The 21,199-nt window shown below is 28.9% G+C and overlaps 4 protein-coding genes across 7 annotated transcripts in view; 1 reads left to right on the forward strand and 3 right to left on the reverse strand.

The window, feature by feature from the left end:
• Positions 1–1,265: 1,265 nt before the first annotated feature.
• On the reverse strand, positions 1,266–8,646 carry LOC117233822 ((E3-independent) E2 ubiquitin-conjugating enzyme UBE2O). Of its 2 annotated transcripts, none has more exons than XM_033494431.1 (9): positions 8,028–8,645; positions 7,591–7,764; positions 7,355–7,513; positions 6,642–7,298; positions 6,341–6,551; positions 6,075–6,258; positions 4,003–5,984; positions 3,554–3,925; positions 1,266–1,366 (listed from the first exon to the last, which is right to left on the reverse strand). In XM_033494431.1, exons 1-8 carry the CDS (start codon positions 8,247–8,249, stop codon positions 3,561–3,563), a joined length of 3,954 nt encoding a protein of 1,317 aa, XP_033350322.1. In that variant the 5' UTR covers positions 8,250–8,645; the 3' UTR covers positions 1,266–1,366; positions 3,554–3,560. The 2 variants fall into 2 exon arrangements, with proteins under 2 accessions (XP_033350322.1, XP_033350323.1); XM_033494432.1 differs by lacking the exon at positions 1,266–1,366 and adding an exon at positions 2,477–3,336 and having other exon boundaries at positions 8,028–8,646.
• A 428-nt stretch (positions 8,647–9,074) lies between these two features.
• LOC117233772 lies at positions 9,075–11,870 on the reverse strand. Its single transcript, XM_033494337.1, has 9 exons — positions 11,692–11,870; positions 11,057–11,243; positions 10,725–10,860; positions 10,406–10,623; positions 10,283–10,343; positions 10,064–10,192; positions 9,651–9,986; positions 9,497–9,579; positions 9,075–9,386 (listed from the first exon to the last, which is right to left on the reverse strand). The coding sequence occupies exons 1-9, from the start codon at positions 11,726–11,728 to the stop codon at positions 9,260–9,262; spliced, it is 1,314 nt and encodes a 437-aa protein (XP_033350228.1). The 5' UTR covers positions 11,729–11,870; the 3' UTR covers positions 9,075–9,259.
• Positions 11,871–12,001: 131 nt separating this feature from the next.
• On the forward strand, positions 12,002–15,154 carry LOC117233773 (galactokinase-like). The gene is made up of 6 exons (XM_033494338.1): positions 12,002–12,389; positions 13,348–13,534; positions 13,621–13,763; positions 13,837–14,134; positions 14,203–14,524; positions 14,613–15,154. Exons 1-6 carry the CDS (start codon positions 12,228–12,230, stop codon positions 14,680–14,682), a joined length of 1,182 nt encoding a protein of 393 aa, XP_033350229.1. The 5' UTR covers positions 12,002–12,227; the 3' UTR covers positions 14,683–15,154.
• Positions 15,155–15,529: 375 nt separating this feature from the next.
• LOC117233771 (sodium-independent sulfate anion transporter-like) overlaps positions 15,530–21,199 on the reverse strand; it is a 37,209-nt gene continuing 31,539 nt past the window's right edge. For all 3 annotated transcript variants that reach the window (XM_033494335.1, XM_033494333.1, XM_033494336.1), the window contains exons 4-11: positions 20,628–20,829; positions 19,689–19,909; positions 18,706–19,051; positions 17,488–17,790; positions 16,552–16,697; positions 16,221–16,391; positions 15,955–16,108; positions 15,530–15,843 (exon numbers count right to left, since the gene is read on the reverse strand). In XM_033494335.1, coding sequence (XP_033350226.1) covers positions 15,803–15,843; positions 15,955–16,108; positions 16,221–16,391; positions 16,552–16,697; positions 17,488–17,790; positions 18,706–19,051; positions 19,689–19,909; positions 20,628–20,829 — 1,584 coding nt within the window. In that variant the 3' untranslated portion in view covers positions 15,530–15,802. The remainder of the gene's footprint in view (positions 15,844–15,954; positions 16,109–16,220; positions 16,392–16,551; positions 16,698–17,487; positions 17,791–18,705; positions 19,052–19,688; positions 19,910–20,627; positions 20,830–21,199) is intronic.

Genomic DNA, 21,199 nt, shown 5'->3' on the forward strand with positions numbered 1-21,199 from the left:
ATTTGTATTAGTAAATATTTAATATCTTTTACACGTATTAAAATTTGTTTAATTCGTTTTTGTAACTGCAGGCAAAAATAAAATAAATTATACTTATAATTTAATAATAAATAATTATTCAAGTAAATATGACAAACGATTTGATTTAGTTAAAATAAATTTATACAAGCATATAATAATATATGTACAAGTTTATATAAAATACTTCATCCGAATTGTACACTATGATTTAAGGCGATTTAAATATTTAAAAATTGAATTTTTTGCGTGCTTGACATTGAATAATCGCCTAAAGAAATGTGGAAATCCAGAATGTAGTTGGAATTTGACGGTTCGGATATGAAGCAGATTATCGGGAGTGCAGGTCGAAGATTCAGGTGAGTATGGGTAGGATCTATGAAACAGAAAAGATTTATAGTCAGTTAATATTTTTTAATCGCACATACTAACTTTTTATTAAATAGAAATCAAGGAAACCAAATTACAAGTAATAGATCATTACATAATAATCGTCGTAATATATTAAATTAGTCGATACCAACAAGAAAAGATCTTCAACTAAATATCAAATGAGATACTTTCTCTAACACACGAAATAGATATAGTTAAGATTAATGCCTTATATTAGAAGGTTTATAATAATATTCTATGTAGTTGTTCATTAATCCTTTGAAATATTTCTATTTAAATTAAATATATAAATATATCTTAATTAACTTTCAAAATAGTTACATATACTTACGAACTAAATTTGTAAAATAAATCAATAGCTTAGTATGCTTTATATGTATGTATAATGTTTCAAAGGATCATGAGAAACAGTTACTGAAGCAGCATTTAAAATGTTGGTATCGACAGTTTATATGTTGACTCGAATAATTAAATATATTCCATCTGTTCTTTTCATACAATATTAAAGTAATTTTACGGCGAAAATAAAGCTCTATGCAACTTACGGATATAATTACCATCATAATGTAAATAGAAATAGCTGGCACATATACAAGGCTTTCCAAAACATCACGTTTCACAATACAAGCTCTTCTCTGCCTTAAAAGACAGTACTCGCATTGTTTCTTCCCCTCTCGTTATTTTCTTCGTTTAGTTTAGTTATCATTTTTACTTAATACATTTTCTCTCCCTTTCCTTTTTTCCTAGAGATTGCAGTTTCCCTGGTATAATTGTGATTTTTTCCTTTCATTTTTTTGTTTATGTATTCAGCACCACATGATTTCGAGGAAACGTTCGCGCAAACACATGTTTTCTTTTTTTTACTTTCCTGTCTCTGTCTGTACCCATTTTGTATGCACCCTGTTGGCGCAAGAATTCCAAAGTCGCCGCACTTTATGGCGATTGCTTGACAACACTGCAATATGGTCGAAGAATATCAAATCTACTGATTTACAGCAGAAAAGATACACTTCGACATGTACAGTACTACGTGATCGTATATCTTTCATTAACACGCAAATTCTGTGCTATTATATATATATTTGATAGATATTCAACGAAAAGAACAAATCGATATAATGGAAAGAACATGCAGATAAAATGTATATGATGCGTACACATTAAATTGTTGATTGTTTTTTTTTAAAGCTGACTACATTTCGGCGCGAGAGAACATGAATTTGTGCATTAATGTTTCAAGTCGCGCACATACTGTACATATCCGGTACCGTAAAAATATCACAAAGAAATAATTATTCGAATGATCAATACAATTTTAATTTGCATTTATATTTACGAGTAATCAGTTAATAGGATTAAACACCACCTAGTAACATAAATTTTTACGTCGTTTATTAACATATAAATATAAGCATATAAATAAACAAAAAATGCAATATATAAATAAATTAAATTTGTGTAGTGGTGTGTATAAATATAAGAAGTGTATAAATATAATAGCAAATAAGACATCCTTGTAAAAAGAAAGTTTTCATTGGAATTCTGTTCCTTTAATAAAATAACGGGGCAGTTACATAAATAATTATTTTAGGTTGTACATATATTTTAAAATTGGAGTACGAAAAATAAATAAAATATAATAATATATAAATAAAACAAGATTATATAACATAATATCAAGTAAAAAACACAAAGCTGAACGTTGTTCTTAATATGTTAATCGTTCTTCGATTACTTCGTTGCATGCAATATATCTCAGAATGCATACTCCCGTTTCACGTGTATTAAGTTTCATACTCCTAGTTATATGCATTCATTTTTAAATTTACAGAAACATGAATCCCTCGTCGCAAACAAATATATTCTATTATTACACCAAAGAAGTGTAAAATTAAACAAAAAGAAAAAATAAATGTAAGTAATACTGCAAAACGCTTACGTTGTTTAATAAGTACTAATGTTCTCCGCAAATGTTCGTGACAACATCAAGTACTTTATTATCGAATAAATATTATATATACCAAAACAAAAACGGAGGATTCACAAAAACAATTTTTTCCTATAAATATACGAAACAAATTATCGATAAAGAAAATTCCTTGACTGTAGATAATAGAATGTATAATAATAATTTGTTTATAATTTACATACTACGTTAGAAGTATCTATAACATTGGACATTAATTGTCATAGGTTTCTGATCTAAATACGAATCTTTTTGTGCCTAAACTACAACCTATTTGCAATCAAAATCATGTAATTTCATTTGAAATATTGTATTATTGAATGGCATAATGATTTTTAAGATATTTGAAGGATAATGAATTTCTCTTTCATAAGGTTGGTGGCGTTATTACTCGATTGTATTCAGTGAAATGCATGTAGAATTAATAACTATTATTATCGTGTTTCTTAAACTCTATTGAGAAGTGTTTTCACATTGGCTTAACGTATTGCTACCTTTTATTGGTTACTTTATTTCTTCATTTTAATTTTTCTCATTCTTTATGCAGTGACAATACTTTTTCGCTTATTCAATATTTGACATTATTTTCTCCTTCCTTGTTTCTTTGTTTCAATAATTCAGTCAAACTGCGTTTTTGAGAAACGCCTTCTATTTTCATTGCAGAATTATAGAACTAAATGCATATATAGTATCCCGTGACCAAATATTAATTTTATATTCGTAAATATTATAATATTATGTATTATATATAATATACATATATGTATTTTTATTATTATATATTCTATATAACATCATAAATTAAATTGTGTAATATATCTCAGAAATTTACGAAATTGTATACAAGAACAAGATCTTATTTGTTCATACATGCCTATATGATCGTATTTATTACGTTACTATGTGGTTACTCTACAGTAACAAATATCTCTAGCTGCGGAGCAATGACAGCGGCGTTTCTGTTAAAAGTTATCGCTTGTTAGAAGTGGTGTTCATATTAATAAATAAATACCGCGAACATCATTGAACATATCTTTATATATATATTAATATATATATTATTATATATAATAATATATATATATTATATATATACATAATAAATTAATTGAATGTATTACCGAATAATCGTGTATCTTTTACGAACTAAATATTTTGGTTTAAATTTAGGTTTACCTTGTGGCTAGCTGATGGTATGATCCAACGTAATTTTCTTCGTTTCGCTTAGTGATGTAGAGGAAATATTCGTGGACGAAGATGATACACGGTCCTTTGATAGGCTACCGTTTGGATTTAATTTGGAACTTCCTTCACTGATCTCTTTTTTACTGTCGTGTTCCATTGTATTACTGTCAGCAGTTTTGCTTGTTTCGTGACCCTCGCTCTTTGTTTGCTCCTTGATATTTTCCCAAGTACGTACGTCGCTGTTCCTTTCTATAATACCCTCTTTAATCAGCACTTCTTTAAATATAGCTAAAGTTTTACGGAGTGTTATGCAGAAACCTCTAGACGCTGGTATTAATGGAAATTCTGGTAAAATTTTGTTATCTGGATAAAAGAGTAATTATTAAAATTATCGACTGCAAGTTTTCATAGATTAAAAAGAAAGAAAAATTACAACATACCAACGTCAGATATTTGTTTAAAAGTAGTAGGTGTTACTGGAGATAATGGGTGTTGATTATTATGTTGTTCAGAAATTTCCATCCACAACTCTAAACGTTGCAATAATTTGTTTGCATGCCTCTTGAAATGTTCAATAATAATATCTTTAAATACAGGTGGTGGATGTTGTAATAACTTAGTCTGTGCTTGAACCAATTTTAGTACAACCATTTCATTGTACATTCTTGAATTTTCTTTTCCTTGTTGAGAGCCTTTTTGTTTATCGAATCCAGCTTCATTAAAATATGGTTCTGGTACGAGAATAAGGCCTTGAATCGAGACTATAACTTGCAAGAGAGTCGAGGAACTTGTCCACACTTCTGTTCCACGGCCAGACCATGTTCCAAGTAAGCTTACACAAACTTTACCATCCTCATACAGATTGGGATTTAACCTATCATTACAGTAAGAAATATAATGACAAAGTGGTGGAGCAGCAGGATAATCGGCAGATAATTGAAAATCAAAAAGAAAAAGACCATCTTCGTATGGTGTTTTCTCAGGTCCACGAAACATTACAGAATATAAATCTATTCTATCTTCAAATCCCTTTACCCATATACCGGGTGGAAGTGAACTTTTTAAAAGTTTTAATTCCTTGGAAACAGTTCTGAAAAAGTTTGTAGGATCTGTAGGCTGAAACATTGTTAATTTAAATTTATGACTATCTGGTGCTGTTTCTTCTATAGAAAATCCTTCCCCTTCTGTATATATTGGTGGTGGAATTTCTATGGAATATTCTGATGGTTCTTGTAACAATTCTATACGTTTTTCTTCTTCTTTCTTCTGCTTCTTCAAAGGAGACGATCCTTTTTCGGCATCGGATAATGACATCTTTGATAACCCGAATCGTCTAGAAACTTCTGCATGCGCTAGTACAAGTTGAGCTTTTATTAAAGTGCACAATTTAACGCAAACTTGAGAACTAGCCACGTGAGAACTTGTTATGTGCATCTGAGTTTTGGAAGTTTTATTCATTTCTGATTTCTCTATTGAACGATCAGGTACATTGTTCACATCCTCGCTAAGTAGAAATTCGCCACTTGAGTCACTCGAACCCGATTCTTTCTTTGAATTTTCTGCAGAATACAATCCAGAATCTTCAGGATTAGGATTAACATTAATAAATAAACGATTAATTGATTCTTCACCTTTTACGTTCTGTTTATTGCTGGGTTCGTCGTTTTTATGATCAATGGATTCTGTCATATCCGTTACAGTGGTAATGATCTTTTCACAAGGATTACTTCCTGATTGTATATTATTGGAATTTTCTATATTGTTCTTTTCTATATTTTCTTCTGATCCATCAGATTTATGCGTAAATAATCTTGTTACTTGATCCGCCATACGTTGCGCTACATTTGCACGACCACGTTCACGGACTCTCTCCAGAAGTCCTTGAAAATGACATTCATGGAAGAAAGAGGTACCCATAAGTTTATCCATGTATCGACAATCTTTATAAACTTCTAATAATTTTCTCATAACTTCGGTTGTCTGAAGTGAGGGATTTTGAGTGAAAATCTCTTCCAGTCTAGACATTGCAATGCGAGCTTTTTCGATGTGTGCGGCTAACTTTGGTTTTATATTTTCTAATTCTGTTTGTTCTGTACCATCGGTATCGGCGATATACCAGTCTTCCAATTCCGTTTCCCATGACGCGTCAGACGATACATCGTCCCAAAGTTCTCCTTCGTCACTATCATATTCACCTACTTTATACAAATCTTGAGGCCAACACATACTTACATGTCCATCAACCCACCACACTTTAACTCGTCCTTCCGGATAATTATCTAGCACTTGACCAGCAGTACATCCAGCATCTTCTCCTTCAAAATTAGCTATTCGAATTACTAATGTACCTGGCCTGTACTGAAAGTCTGGATGATCTTTTAAATCATATACACTGACTTCACGTTCTTCTAGTAAAGTTGGCCTAACAAATATTTATCAAGTTTAATATTATATTTTTCCAATAAATTCCATTAGTTACAATGAAAAATGTATCAGTAGTAAATATACTTACTGCGGACTTTGACTAGAAGTGTATGTTTTAAACCATTTTATTTTAGCTGTTCTACCCTGATGGTCAACACTTTGAACTACACCATACATTCTAGACTCTTCCTTTTGATCAACTACAAAATCACCAGGGAAGAATTCTTTATCATCTAAGTGATGAATCGGATAAAGTTGTGTTGATGGAATACCTAAAAGCAGAAATAGAAGTTATACAAATTTTATATTACTGAAAAGTAACACATCATCAAAACAGCTATTTATAAAATTTACCAAATTCTACTGAACCATCTTGCCATACAACATTAGCTTTTGTACTTGTAGATAATGTTTCCACAACAATTTTAGTCCCTGGAATCAATGGAACTGGTGGAATCTTCTTCTTTGCCTTGCATAACTTTTTCTTTTTCAGAACCTTTGTCATTAAAGCTGGGCTTTTTTTCTTTTTACCCATGGATGACATGCTAGAACATCCACTAGATACCTGGAAATATTAAAATTTATTATCTTCATTCATTATCTTACGTTTATCATTGACTAGATATTAATTGAAAAAATTAATAAAAAATCTTACTGAAGCACTGTCACTTTGCGATCCAGTATCTTCTGTATCCCAATCATCTGAACTTTCAGTATTCTGGTTTTGTACCGGAGGCATTAGAGTATTATTGCTTGTAATATTTTGTAAATTGTTAATATTATTATGAGCATTCTCTTCTAATGTTTGCTGTTCATTAAGTTTATCTTTATCCTTCTCCTTTTTTCTATCTTCAACTGGCTTTGTCACACTGATATTTGGACGTGTTTTCTTTGGACTATGTTTAGGAACTTGAAAAATGTCTCTTTGTTGTTTTCTCCATTGTTCTCGTGTAATGACATTTTCATCACTTTTAATTACATAAAAGTTTCGATCTCCCACTTGCACAGTAGATGGTTCAAAAACATTCAATAATTTTAGTTTCTTCAAATTTTCTCCTTCAACTACGAATTTTGGTTGAGCTTGATCTGACCAAGCACCATCCTTTGAATATGCTCTACACTGCCAATGCACTCCTACCCAATCTGTTTCTACCTTTTCTACAATTACCTTTGTTAGTTTCTGTGGTTTAGATTTTCTCTTTGCTTTCATTTCTTTTGTACATGTAATCCATTGTGCATCTTCTAGGCAGTGAACTGGTCCCCACAAACTTTGACCAGGATAAAATTCAGAAGAATGAGGAAAATCATTATCCTAAAAAATTTTCATTGTAGTTTTAATCAAATAATTATTCTGGATTTAATTCTTACATTATCACGTCTCTCCTCTAATTGTCCTAAAACACGAGAATCTGTTTCATTTATGACACAACGAGATCCATCGGGTGTAGTAAGCCACAATTTAAAATTTGCCATTTTTATGCCACCAACCCATGAATCCATACAAACAGCTATATCCGTTGCAAATTCCTATAAACATAAACTATTAATCATGATGTATGAGTTACTTTGATAAAAATAACAGCTATAAATGTATGATTACATACTTCCAAAGGAACTAAATCTTCGCTCCTAATATTGGTAAGCACTTGTTTAGTACCAATCACTTGAACACAGGCAGTAAGCTCAATATCCCTACAGTATCCTCTCTGTGTATCCTTTCCTTTGATCATCCGACGTACAACATCTCCTGGCATAAGTGTTCTATCTGCTAAATGTACCTATAAATAAAAAAATTCATTTTTAGAAACCCTGATATTCTTGCAACAATAAACGGTTACGGTTATTATATCAGATATGGATTCAAATTTGAATGTAACATTCAATTGCAGATTCGTTGGTATGACAGGTGTCGCTTTTCATAGAATTAGAAACAAATACAATAAGAAAAAGGTAATAATGTAATGAAATATTAATAACCAATTTATATATAGTCTACTATTTTTAAGCGATGTATTTGCGTATTGTGTTAATTGTTAAATACCTTCTTCGAGCTGACCAACTCCTCGATACCGGAGGGATGCCAGACCACGCGAATCTCGCCCTTTTTCCTCTTTTGGCTCTCTTCGCTGTCAGAACTTTCTTCGGACAAATCTTGGTCGTCATTTTCCATAACAATTCCGAACACAACGTTACCTTTCTTATCCACACGATAGACGACATCCTCGTAAAAGTACTGACACTCTACGCCAAAGTTCGTAGCCATCTTTCCTCTAATCACTGAATACTCGCTCTCTGCCGACGACGGCTGACAGAAAGTTACACGGCGCAACGGTTACGGCGCACGTCGCAAGCAAGGAACTTGGCTCCGACCCCGAACCCGACCCCAACCCCGACTTAAAAACTACCGATTTTAGGTGCCTTTTGACTAGTTTTGATTGTTCTCACCGATCGAGATGTTATCGACTTTTCCCAAATCGAGAATTGTTCTCAATCTTTTCTCAATCGTCATTTCAAACCATATGTCAAAATATATTTTTATCTAATATGTACCTTATCAAGTATACATTTATACGTATTTATAAAGCACTTACGTATAGTTTGCGTATGAAATGTGTATATATGATACATGCACATATGTATGTAAAGTTTAGTTGATAAATTTATCTTATTTGGGAGCGGTTTCATGTACGATTTGACAGATGTATAGCTCATAATCATATGAAGTAACAAGGAATTAATGCTTTGCTTTTGTGAAAAAATAAGGATTCTTTAATGGAGTTACTTTTTTAATATATTGAGAAATATAAAATTCAATATATATTAATATTATTTATATGTATCAAATTAATATATGCGTAAATTTTAATGAATTTATTCAATTTTCTGTATGTATACAGGATTGATTGTCAAATAAATATATCTATGTCTATAGTTTGCAAATATTTAATAAACAATAAAGAGTAATACCTTATTTAATTAAATAAATATAATTATATTATATTTATTCAATTATACATAAATATTTTTACTTTATTTCAAAAAATGAAACAATCAATTTTATTTACTTTTTCAAGAAACTATTTAGTTTCAACATGATTGGAACAATTTTTATTAGAAAGGAATATTTCTCAAGGAATAAAATAAATAGAGAGCATAATTCATTTGGAATTGACTAGATATGTGAATAGAAACATTTTAGGAACATATTATTACATAAAGTCCGATTTGAATGCCAAAGAATAATTCTGTATAAATCTCTCTCGTTTAAAATCATTAAACTGCGAAATGAGTGCGTTGGAATCCTTGACCCAAACTTTGTAATATAGTTTGCACTTCGCTTTCATTTTGATGATAAAAGACATATGCATCAAATTTGGTTGCTAAATTGCAATTAGTGTCTCTGTAAAATAAATTAAAAGCTTATAAATTCCATAAAATGGTTTAATATTAATTATTATTATTTTTTACATTAAAACAAAAATATATGACACTTATTACAGTTCATCTTACCCTGCAATAAATGCAAAATAATTAGGAATGTTTCCAGTACGACCACAAGATGAAATTTCCATGTAACTCTGTTTACATATTATCTAAACATTGAATTAGAATGTATTCTCATGATATCATAATCTTACATATAATGAAAATTATATTTACATACTGCATCATTCGAATCCTGAGTCACCCTAATTCCTAGTTCTAAACATTCAAATTTCACAGGTACTGACTTCACTTCTTCTGACTTTAGTACTTGCAAAATTGCTCTTTCAATTTGTTTAACATCACCTTTTGTACCAATATATATTGAACCACAGTATTTAACAGAAAATCCAGCATTTAGTGATTTACTTTGTGGCTTAATCATTTCAGTTTTCTCATTCTCATCTTGTATTTCAGAATTAAATCTTTTTAAGATCTGTTTTAATCCCTCAATACCCGAGCTTCTTATAAGATGAACAATTGGTGCATATAATTCACAGGTTGATTTATTGCGGTGCTGAAAATGTATGATGTAAGGAATATGTAGGGTATATATTATATGCTTAAGTGTTATATTATTTGAATATACCTTACCTTAATTACATATAAATATACTGGTTGACCTATAGTTTTTCTCATAAATTTACGTAATTGTCCTTTGGTATTAGATGTTATAGCATTTCCATTTATTTCATCTAATATATCTCCAATTTCAACTTTATCCTAATAAAAGTAAAAGGTAAAGGACAGTTAGAGTCTTAAATTTTATTATGTATGTATATAGAAATTTTAAAAAATTATTCTGTTTATTACATCTTCTGCAGCTACAGAGTTTTTATCTAAATTAACTATTAAAGCTCTCCCTTTGGTAAAACTGTAATAATACAAAATATTATTCACAATGAACATTTGTTTTTACTAATGTAACTTTCTTACCATACAGAAATACCTAAACTTTTACATGGTACTAATTCCAATGCTAAACATTCTGGTAATTGCCAGGATTCATCCAAAAAACTACAATTCCGTAAATTTAATTTGAAATTTAATTTACTGCTTTGCAGTAATACTGATAAAAATATTTCTCCAAGAATATTATCTCCCAGAATACTGTTTTTATCATAATAATCAGTAGCCATTAATGGTGTTCTGACCTATGAAGTTTTACATACATAAATTATAAAAACATAATGATAATTATGTAGAATCAAAAATATACATTTTATTTAAGATATTAAATATCATTTATACACACTAGCATTTCAACTGGCATATGAAGGCACTTTCGCATTAAACATGTTTTAATTAAAAGCCTGAGATGCCCAGTAGGTGTATACACTTTTGGATTTTGTGTGACTTGTTCGACTACCAAAGAATAGGTACAAGAGGAACTAAAATAATGTTATTAATTTTTAATTTTAAGTTTTTACTTATTAACATTAAGTTTTAAATATTGAAATATTATAATAGAGATTTAATTAAAATTTATAAATACAAATGTTCTTATTTTCTTAAAATACTACAGTAGTGAGAAAAGAATTAAATAACCTATAATAAATTTTATTTATTACAAATCTTTTTGCAAACCTAAAATGTTTTTCTGCAATTTCTTCCATCCAGTACCAAGCATCGGGTAATTTTGGAAATCCTATGGGATTTAAACGCATCAATATACCTTTCTGGAAACATCTTTCTAAACATTTAAAAAAGAAGGGCAGGTCTTTATTATCTTCATCAATCTCAATGTTACTTTCAGTTAATTTTCTTGTCCAGCCTGAAATTGTTTTTTTTATTTAATAGTATACTTATCATATGACATCATTTCATCATGTTTAATGATATATTGACAAGATTTATAATATAATAAAAAAGAATAAGGATGAAAGTATGATTATGATCTAAAAATTTTTAATATTAATGAATTAAATAATAGATAACAAACCAATGTTGCAAAAATAAATTATTTTATTATACTATTTTATACTAATATTTGATTACATTTTAAATATCTTTTATTTACATTGCATTTATATCTTTATTTAACAAAATAGAAAATAATATGGAAATATATCTTTGGAAATTAATTCAAGAATTTTGTAATTCTAACAATAAAGGTTTAAAATTCAGATAAATATAAAGTTTATAAAGAAATCATTGTATAATAATTTTTTTAATGAATTATTAATTTCCTAACCTATAAAAGCGTTACATTGTTTAATTACCTTTCAATTCTTTAATAAGGGGATTTGAGACCGTCATGGCATTATCAATACAGATTATTGTCAAATATCGGCAATTAGTTCATTACATAAATTAGATATCAACTAGAAATTATTAACAATTAAAAGAGATATCATTTTAGTCATGTATTATTCTTTTAACAGCATGAGATGATGCTCTTAATACATCAAATGTCACTTTTACGAATTCTGTTACATTTGTGGTGCGCATGTTGTATGCATATACACGCAGAATACTTGCATTGTTATTAACGATACGATAAAGCGTACATTTCCAAGCATGTAACTGCACACATAATCAAAGTTGATGTATTGATAACGTATACGTGTGCTTAATACCAATTTTACCCGTTTGAAGCGTATTGTACTTATATTCGTATCAGTTCGTATTTTTACTGTGTTGTGAGTTACGTAAAATTAAATTCATAGATTCCACTGCATTTATCTTTTTAAAATTTTTATATATTCCGTATATTAAGTAACATTACATATAAATAGTTTTGAAATAATCGGTAAAAATGGCAACAACTGTGCTTAATGTGAATGAAATTAAATCGAGAGCTTTAGAAGCTTATGCAAATAAATTTAGGGAGAATGCGAATGTTTGTGTGTGCGCACCCGGTCGCGTGAATTTAATTGGAGAGCATACCGATTACAATGAAGGTTTTGTTCTACCGATGGTAAAATTTTTGATGTTTATATAAATACTACGTTTCTTTGTATATTACACAAAATTATTAAATCTGTAATTATTGTTTTTCGTGATTAATCGGAAAATATATTTTACAGAACTCGTTATTGTTCGGGAGAAGTAACGCTGATTTCAAATTATATCTAACTTATTTATACTTAACTCCTTATTTTTCATGCCATTAATGTATTATATTTAAAGATCCAATCAGTTCATTATCATCCAGTAATCGATTTAATCAAATATGTATGTTAATAAATAACATTAAATAAGAAATGACATTTTCAAACAATAGATTTGTTTAATTCGTTAAAAATTTGTTTCACTAGTTATCGATAACAAAATTTAGTTGAGCAAAGATATATTATGATTTGTATCTTATTATCTCTTATCATTTATTATCGTATAATCATACATTCATCTGATTTTTTAATTTTCTATCGATATGAACTACTGTTATTTTTTATAATACATGCGTACATCGATTCTAATATATTATTGAATATGAGAAATAGATTATTAAAAATTATTAATTACCTAATAATTGAATTTTCACACAGAATTTGTTAAATTGATATATTTTATAAATAAATAAATAAATAAATATATATTTATATCATTATTATTAATATATTATATATATGTATTAATTTCGGGTTTTAAAAATTTAGACAATTTTAATGATTTATCATCTATTAAAGTCCTAAATATGTATTACTTTTTAGAGTATTATTTTATTTATATACGACTTTTAAAAATTGTTTTATTTTTGCAGAAAATTTAGTTATATTAACAATATAATGTCTTTTAATTAAATTGTTACTCGATTTTTAAAAGTAGAAGTTATAAGTATGTTTGTATTTAATGAAAATATGTAATCATTAAATTATTTGAGATATAACAAATACCAATAATGGAATAAAGCGTAACGTTTTCCATATTTTTAGGCATTGCCCATGGTTACACTCATAGTTGGAAAACGTAACAATGTGGATAAATGTAAAATTGTTTCCCTTAGTGAAATAGTTAGTTCTGAAAATTATGTTGAATTTGAAGTTAGGTCTCATAAGAGTATAAAACCAGGAGAACCAAAATGGGCTAATTATGTAAAAGGATGTATAGCAAATTTTATTTGTTAGTTTATTCATTATTTTGATCCATTTTACCAAAATGTAATAAAAGAATTCTATTGTATAATTTAATTAAAACATTGATTTTAGATGATGTGCCATCTTTTAATGCTGTGATTGTATCCTCTGTACCAGTTGGTGCTGGTCTGAGTAGTTCAGCTGCTTTAGAAGTTGCTACTTACACATTTTTGGAAGCATTAACTGGTATAAAATCAGAAAAGCCAGAGGATAAAGTATAATGACAGAGTATATTATATAAATTATAATTTTACTAAATTAGAGAAATGTAAAGCTTATATCTTTCAGGCTTTAGCATGTCAACGTGCTGAACATGATTTTGCTGGAGTTCCATGTGGTATCATGGATCAGTTTATCTCTGTAATGGGTAAAGAAGGCTATGCTCTTCTTCTTGATTGTAAAGATCTTAGTACTAAACAAATACCTATGTCACAAATGAATGATTATATCTTTCTAATTACTAACTCTAATGCTCCTCATAAATTAAGTTCAAGCGCATATTGTGAGCGCAGAGATTGTTGTTATGAAGCTGCAAAAAGGTTAAATAAAAAAAGTTTGCGTGAAATATCTATGAGTGATATTCAAGGTAGAAAATAAATACAATTATGTTACAAGGCAAAATTGTGTTGTTTATTATGTTGATTTTATTTTTAGCTTTAAAATCACAGAATGTACCTGAAGAAATGATAAAACGAACTCGTCATGTAGTAACAGAAATTCAAAGAACAATTGATGCTGCAGATGCCCTAGAAAAAGGAAATTTTGATAAATTTGGACAGTTAATGAACGAAAGTCATGATTCTTTAAAGAAAGATTATGAAGTATCTTCCGTTGAGCTAGATACTTTAGTAACAGCAGCAAGAGCAGTAAATGGTGTCTTAGGAAGTCGTTTAACTGGTGCTGGTTTTGGAGGGTGTACAGTAACATTATTGAAAAAAGATGTAATTGACGAAGCAATTAATCATATGAAGGCCAAGTTAGATTTTTTCCTTAAATATTTCTCTTAAATAATTCTCTTCCTTTTTCTTTACACAACAATGTTTATAAATGTCTGTTTATTATAGGTATTCTGGAAATGCAACATTTTATATAGCAAGCCCTGCAATGGGTGCAAGAATCCTGGATATAAATTAAACAATATGATAATGGGAAGTAATTATTTAGTTTTAACTGATAAAAAGTCATGTTATTGGAGAAATCTAATTAAAAAGATTTATAATTTATTTTCATAGTTATATTAAACAGGCTTGTTTAATTTTAGAAAAAAATGATGTATTGTTAGAAAAATATGTATACCTACTAGTGGTTTTATTGAAATTTTGATTTTTATGGGATATTATCTAAAACTTAGAATAATGTGCCTGAAACATTTTTTAATATTTGTTAATATTTTTTGAAATGATATGAAGTATTAACATATGTTAAATGTAATAAGGAGTAATTTTTAAATAGCATGTACAAATAATGCGTCTGTATAAAAAGTCATGTAAAATACTATTGACAGTTTACGTGAATTTGCGTCAATGTATTCATTTATGTTTGTATATGCACAGGTTCACGAATGTATTCAAACAATTGTAGAGATCTTTTGTAAATATATTATGTGTGTTATATGAAACATTTTGAAATTTCATTAGCATTGTTGCTCTGAGACTTAATTATACTCTAAAAGATATTCAGAACATTCTACAAGATGTATATGATCTACAAGATATGTATATATACATATATATGTTTGTAATAAATATCTCGTTGATAAAATTCCAAAATTTCGTATATAACACGCATAATATGGGCATAAAGGATTTCTCTGATAAATGTTCAAATATTTTCGTGAGCCAATGTATATTTTATAATCCTACTTATAATCTGACCCTTTTGGCACAATATCGATGTAGTATATATAATCTTTTCATATATTTTCTTGTAAATTTTAAATTATTTTAAAATTATTTTATATTACTAATGTGTATCATATGTATTTTTAAGAAAACAGAATTTTCGTTTTGTAATGCAGAAGTACTTATGTACGTGAAATATCGTCGTATAGTATAACATTGTGTCGAAAGGGTTAATTGTTACATATTAAAATATGTAATTGTTACAAAGTAACAATTAATTATAAAATAAGATTGTTGCTCTTTATCATAATATTGTCTAACATATTGACCATCTTCGTCTTAATATAATACTGATACATATAAACTAAAGAAAGAGTACTTCCGGGACGGAATTTATAGAAGTCTAAATATTGTCAGTATCTGTTCATAGAAGCCGACGAAATATTTGAAAATTCTGGAAATAAATAAAAGTTTTATATAAATCATACATTTTTACATAAAATTGAACAAATCAGTTATTTAATTGCTCAACATATTATGTAAAAAGTAATAACATTTTAATTACCTTTCAAACAGTCATTAAGTTCAAGTTCGCTAGAGCTACACCTCAAACCAGAAGGTTTTACACCTTTGAAAATTTCTATAATACTTGGTTTCAAATTATGGAAAATTAAAGGTTGTCCACGTTTAGAAAAATCTTCCGTCAAACTTTTAATTCCCTAAATAATAAGTATATCAATTATAGCATAGAAATAAATTTTAATAAATTATAATAATTTTATAATTTGAATGTTAGTGCAGATACTTTACAGATAGTATTTCATAGTGTACCTTCGCGGCTGTAAAATCTGCTGCTTGAATATGCGTAGAATCTATGACAACAGGTACTGCGGTTCCCTGTTTCGTACCTTGCTTACTAATTACAGCTCGCACATATTCAACGCTCGGGAAAACGAGACTTCTGTCAGGCGTTATGACAAGATATTCACAGCCGTTAATACTCTGAAACAAAAATATCATATTATTAAGGAAACAGCGTAATAAAAAATATCATGAATGAAAGACATGAAAATATTTTTGTTCTTTACTATTACATTGATATTTCATTTTTATATAGAGAAAGTTAGTTAATAAGTATATTAAGATATAAAAGCATTCTTACTGTATCTTTATGAACTCTTAACGACGGCCTCGCTGAAGCGTAAAGTAGGAACAGAACGTTTATACCGATACCAATCACTATACCTATCTCAAGTCTTATAAAAAGACAGCATAGAAATGTAGCTATTGCTGGTATGAGATCAATTTCTGAAAAAGAAATGATGTATTAATTACACTAATCATTACACAGAGTACTATAAACATTTTTATATTTTACAACGTGATTTTATTCCCGTCTGTTTTCTATATTTTAGTATGTAGTACAATTTAGTATTTAGTATGTAGTAGAATATATATATATATATATATTCTTGTGTTAGCAAACTTCTATATTTATTCTGTTACACCTTCTATACCTATTTATTAAACTTCTATTTTAATTAATAGAAATTTATACAATCGTTATTAAAAACGTTTACAAGATGTTTTTTAAGTTCGTAGAATATCGTTTCTTAAAATTAAACTAAATACAAGAAAGTACTTTCAGAGTATTTAATTTAACCATGAGCTATGACCAGACTGCGAATGTTTATGTAAATTCATATACTTGCGAATAAATTTAAAGAAGCAGAACTTAAGTAAAAGTTTATTTTACTCATAAAATATTATAATGGGTACTATACCTTCGATATTTTATATATGTTTACATTACACGCTTTCTTGCATTTTTTCAAAAATGTATAAACATCCACAGTCTAGTTATGATTCTTTAAAATTCATAATTTAAGAAGTTACATTTACAAATTTTAAAAAACCTTAGCTAAATAAGAATAGATATAAGGATAAGCATAAGTATAAATGATACCAAGCTAGTTCATAACTAATTTAATTTATTCAGCAATAAATACTATTTACAGGCTGAAGCGGCGCAATACTTTATTTGCAAAATAATATTGATATTACTTGAAAAATAAGAGGGATTAATAATACAACGTACTTTTTGTTCGCCATATAGGCTTGATCACATGTAATTCCACCATAAAGATGACCGCCGCGATGATGATTGCAGCAAGGGCGGCGTTAGGAATAAAGTATAAGTATGGGGTGAGGAACTGAAGCGACACGAGTACTAGAAGGCCAGTATAGATACCGCCGAGAGTTGTCTTTACTCCAGAGGAATGGTTTACTGCACCTCGGCTGAGGCCACCGCTGACGGGCATCGAAGAAACGAAAGCCGACACAACGTTACACACGCCCAAAGCCAACATTTCTTGAGTTGCATCGATTGGTTTACCTTCATCTAGGATAATCGATACAATTGTTATGACTACATTAGCAAAAATTAAAACGAATATGAAAACATACATAATAGTTTCGAGATATTTATTTCAAGTATGCACTTTGCAGATAGTATCAGAGTATTTGAACAATCAGTTACTCATTATTTGACCACGGATTTTCATGCACTTATGGGAAACTTGAAAGTGCAAATATGCAAAGAACACATGTAATATACAAAAATATATAAAAAATTTAAAGTATAATATTCGTATATAATATTTTGTATGTAAAATAATTTTTACCCAGATTCTATCTTTTCCTAATTATCTTCTATGTAAACGTATTGACTGTACTTGTTGTTAGATGAAAATTACTAATTTTTAAAGTTAATCTCCTACATTTTGTATTTTTTCAATTTCAAGACAGTTAGGATGTCCTTAAGTAAAACACGTTACTTCGATTTTTTGGCTAATGTATGATAATATGGTCTCAGAATAAAGTCAAGATCAAAATTTATGATATTCACTTTTTGTGAACTATATTCTGTTATAATAATTTGTGATTGATACATTGGAAGCAAATCCTGTGTTTCTGGTAAGTTACAAATCTGAATAGCGACAATCTGAAAAACGGTCTCAATATATTCACATTTAAAATTCAAATATTTTACACTTGTGCAGAGAAAGTTCATTTAAATAAAGCCTTGTGATATGTGTAATAAGATTCGCGAAAAAGGACATTTGATCTTCAGAAGATACTCTTTGACTGATTAAATTTTCTTCTGTTATTTGATCTATTTCCAAATAATTTTTATCGAATTCTCTAATTTTTTGCTAAATTAATTATTACTACAATAAGTATGTTCGGAAAGAAATATTTTATTTAGAGAAAATGAATTGTGTAGTTGGTGAAAAACGTTTGTTATGAAACTTACTAAAAACTTTGGCAATGGAAATGGTTTCCAAGAGGCTCAACAAAGGAACGACTAGACATCCAGAGCCGAGGGCGGAAACCATGTCGACGAAATCGTACGTTTCGTTCTTGTGGTAGGTTTGAAATGGTGGTAGCCGAAATTCCGGAAGTCCTTGTTTAACGTGGCCAGTCAGTCTAACAGGCGAAGAACCTAAGTGACTTTCTAAAAGCCAGCACATAACGCCGCACACGAGGACCACGAGAATATTTCGCGCCGTAGACAGCAACCAGAGTGATTTTTGCATAATTACTTGTGCTTTTGATGACATTTTTGCAGCCTTTTTCATAAACGGTATGTCTTTGATTTTCTGAAAAAAAGAAATCATACAAAAAATATTCTTTATTTTATTTTTCTATAAAAAAGTAGGTAAGGTATAAGGTAGGTAGTAGTTGAGTAAAAAATCGCCGATGATAATACGTGAAAATATAAAATATAAAATTTCGGTAGTTACAATTCATGAAAAATTTTAATTTGAATCGTGTGAATAAATTTTAATTGATGTACATTCGTATCGTATACATTATGTCTTATACATATACATCTTATACATATGTATATGATGTTGAATGATATTCAAAAAATATTAAACAGTCAATAATGTTTGTATGTAAAAGTAACACGTGTAATAGCAAGGAATTAATTTGTAAGCAACATAATTCGACGAATCATTCACTAGACGTAAAGCACGATGCGGATGTGCAACTTTCATCGTTGCAATCTCGCTGCGATCATGTGTCTACTTCGTCGTTCTTAACTCGTAAAACAAAGAAAGATATATGATCACAGTGAGATTGCGACAAAAGTCACACGTCTGCACTGCAAGTATGTAAACAGCTCTGCAGAAAGTATGAAGAAAGATGAATCTACTTTGTATATATTTAAAAAATTATTTTTATGAGGATCTACTTGTGTTATTTTCCACTGAACGATGAAATAATACTAACTCTGAGAAGAAGAAGGATAATTATACACGAGATGCCCAATGCAGTATCCCAAAGCTTCGTCTCCCCAATTTTTTCAAATATATTTTGCCATACTTCGACGAATTTGCTACCGCCGATATGAATGCCTAGAATATCTTTTACTTGGCTAGTAGCTATAATAATTGCTGCTGCTGATGTGAAGCCGACCGAAACTGGTCCTGATATAAAATCCAATAAAAAGCCTGATAACAGAAGAAGATGTGTCAATATTTATTAAATATAAATATAATATATTATTGAATTGTTAATAAATAATTAATAATAACTGCAAAGTAAAATGAATAAAACAATAATAATTGAAAATGAATAAAAACAATAATTAATAAATATAATAAAATATACTATATATTATATATATATATATTTATAGTATAATATAATAAAATTAGTATAAATATATTATAAGATAAATTAATATAATATAATATTATTTAATATTAATATAATCAAATATATAATATTTTCTAATATAAATAGGAATATACACATAACTAGACTGTGGTTTTTTATGCATTTATGAAAAATTTAGATGCGTAAGAATGTGCAGGGCATATATATTGTAAAAATATAGAAAGTTTTCGAAGCAAGTTTCTCATTATAATATTGAGGGGATGAAATAAACCTGTGCTTAGATTTCACTCCTTCAGTTGTATTCATAAAAATATGAACTTGCATAAATATTCGCAGTTCACACATAACCGTTCTCTTAAAATTACGCTACAGAATTTAATTATTTGATTTTTATTCAATTATTTAAATACCACCGTCATTTCATTCGATATTATTCCACACAGAAGTAAATTTAAAAAACATATGAGCTCTAGGGCTATTCTAATAAAGAGGGGGAGTTTGAGAGTTTGTTGAGTTTCAATTAAAAAAAGTAATCGATAATACAATTACCTAAATGTAAAATTCCCATAAAAAAACAGACACAACCAGAGATGAGAGTTAAAAGAACCGCAAAGTCAGGTTCTAGATCAGATTTCTGTAATGTTTCTCTGGTTAATATCGCGATGATCGCGGTCGGTCCAACTGGAACGTCTTTACAGGATCCGAAGATGGTGTACACGAAGCACGCCATGAAAGACGAATACAAACCATACTGCAAAACAAACGAAATTATTAAATATTTTTACTTTTACAAGAAATTTTAATTTTGCCGTAATCTTCGAATTTTTATACTTCGATTTCAATGTTTAAAATAAAATTGAAACGAAATCGTGCATACCAAGAAGAATTTTCTTAAATTCTCATTTTTTTCAATTGAGATATTTTTTAACTGAGAAAATAGTTTCGTAGAGAAGTGTTGGAAAAATATAATTGAGCTGAAGATGTTATGCCGCAGGATTAATAAGGAGAAAGCGCCCTGAGTTTATTGTAATATTTGAACTAAAACATAAAAATATTCGTTTCAGGTAAGCTATCCAAAGTTCCATCTTAGGCCCGGTGCAGACGAGCGACTTTTTGGTGCT

The sequence above is a fragment of the Bombus vosnesenskii genome, unplaced genomic scaffold (assembly GCF_011952255.1).
Source record: "Bombus vosnesenskii isolate JDL3184/JDL3185 unplaced genomic scaffold, Bvos_JDL3184-5_v1.1 scf7180000013299, whole genome shotgun sequence".
Classification (NCBI taxonomy): Eukaryota; Metazoa; Arthropoda; class Insecta; order Hymenoptera; family Apidae; genus Bombus; species Bombus vosnesenskii.

Excerpts from the sequence above, each read along its gene's own strand:
- LOC117233822 (XM_033494431.1), bottom strand. The coding sequence starts at position 8,249 with ATGGCTACGAACTTTGGCGTAGAGTGTCAGTACTTTTACGAGGATGTC. Across the intron at positions 7,299-7,354 it reads TAGAGGAGAGACGTGATAAT|GATAATGATTTTCCTCATTC; the intron begins GTAAGAATTAAA and ends AAAATTTTTTAG. Across the intron at positions 6,259-6,340 it reads AGATGGTTCAGTAGAATTTG|GTATTCCATCAACACAACTT; the intron begins GTAAATTTTATA and ends TTCTGCTTTTAG.
- LOC117233772 (XM_033494337.1), bottom strand. The coding sequence starts at position 11,728 with ATGACGGTCTCAAATCCCCTTATTAAAGAATTGAAAG. Across the intron at positions 9,987-10,063 it reads TATATTTATATGTAATTAAG|CACCGCAATAAATCAACCTG; the intron begins GTAAGGTATATT and ends ATACATTTTCAG. Across the intron at positions 9,580-9,650 it reads CTCAGGATTCGAATGATGCA|ATAATATGTAAACAGAGTTA; the intron begins GTATGTAAATAT and ends TTCAATGTTTAG.
- LOC117233773 (XM_033494338.1), top strand. The coding sequence starts at position 12,228 with ATGGCAACAACTGTGCTTAATGTGAATGAAATTAAATCGAGAGCTTTA. Across the intron at positions 12,390-13,347 it reads AAGGTTTTGTTCTACCGATG|GCATTGCCCATGGTTACACT; the intron begins GTAAAATTTTTG and ends CCATATTTTTAG. Across the intron at positions 13,764-13,836 it reads CAGAAAAGCCAGAGGATAAA|GCTTTAGCATGTCAACGTGC; the intron begins GTATAATGACAG and ends TATATCTTTCAG.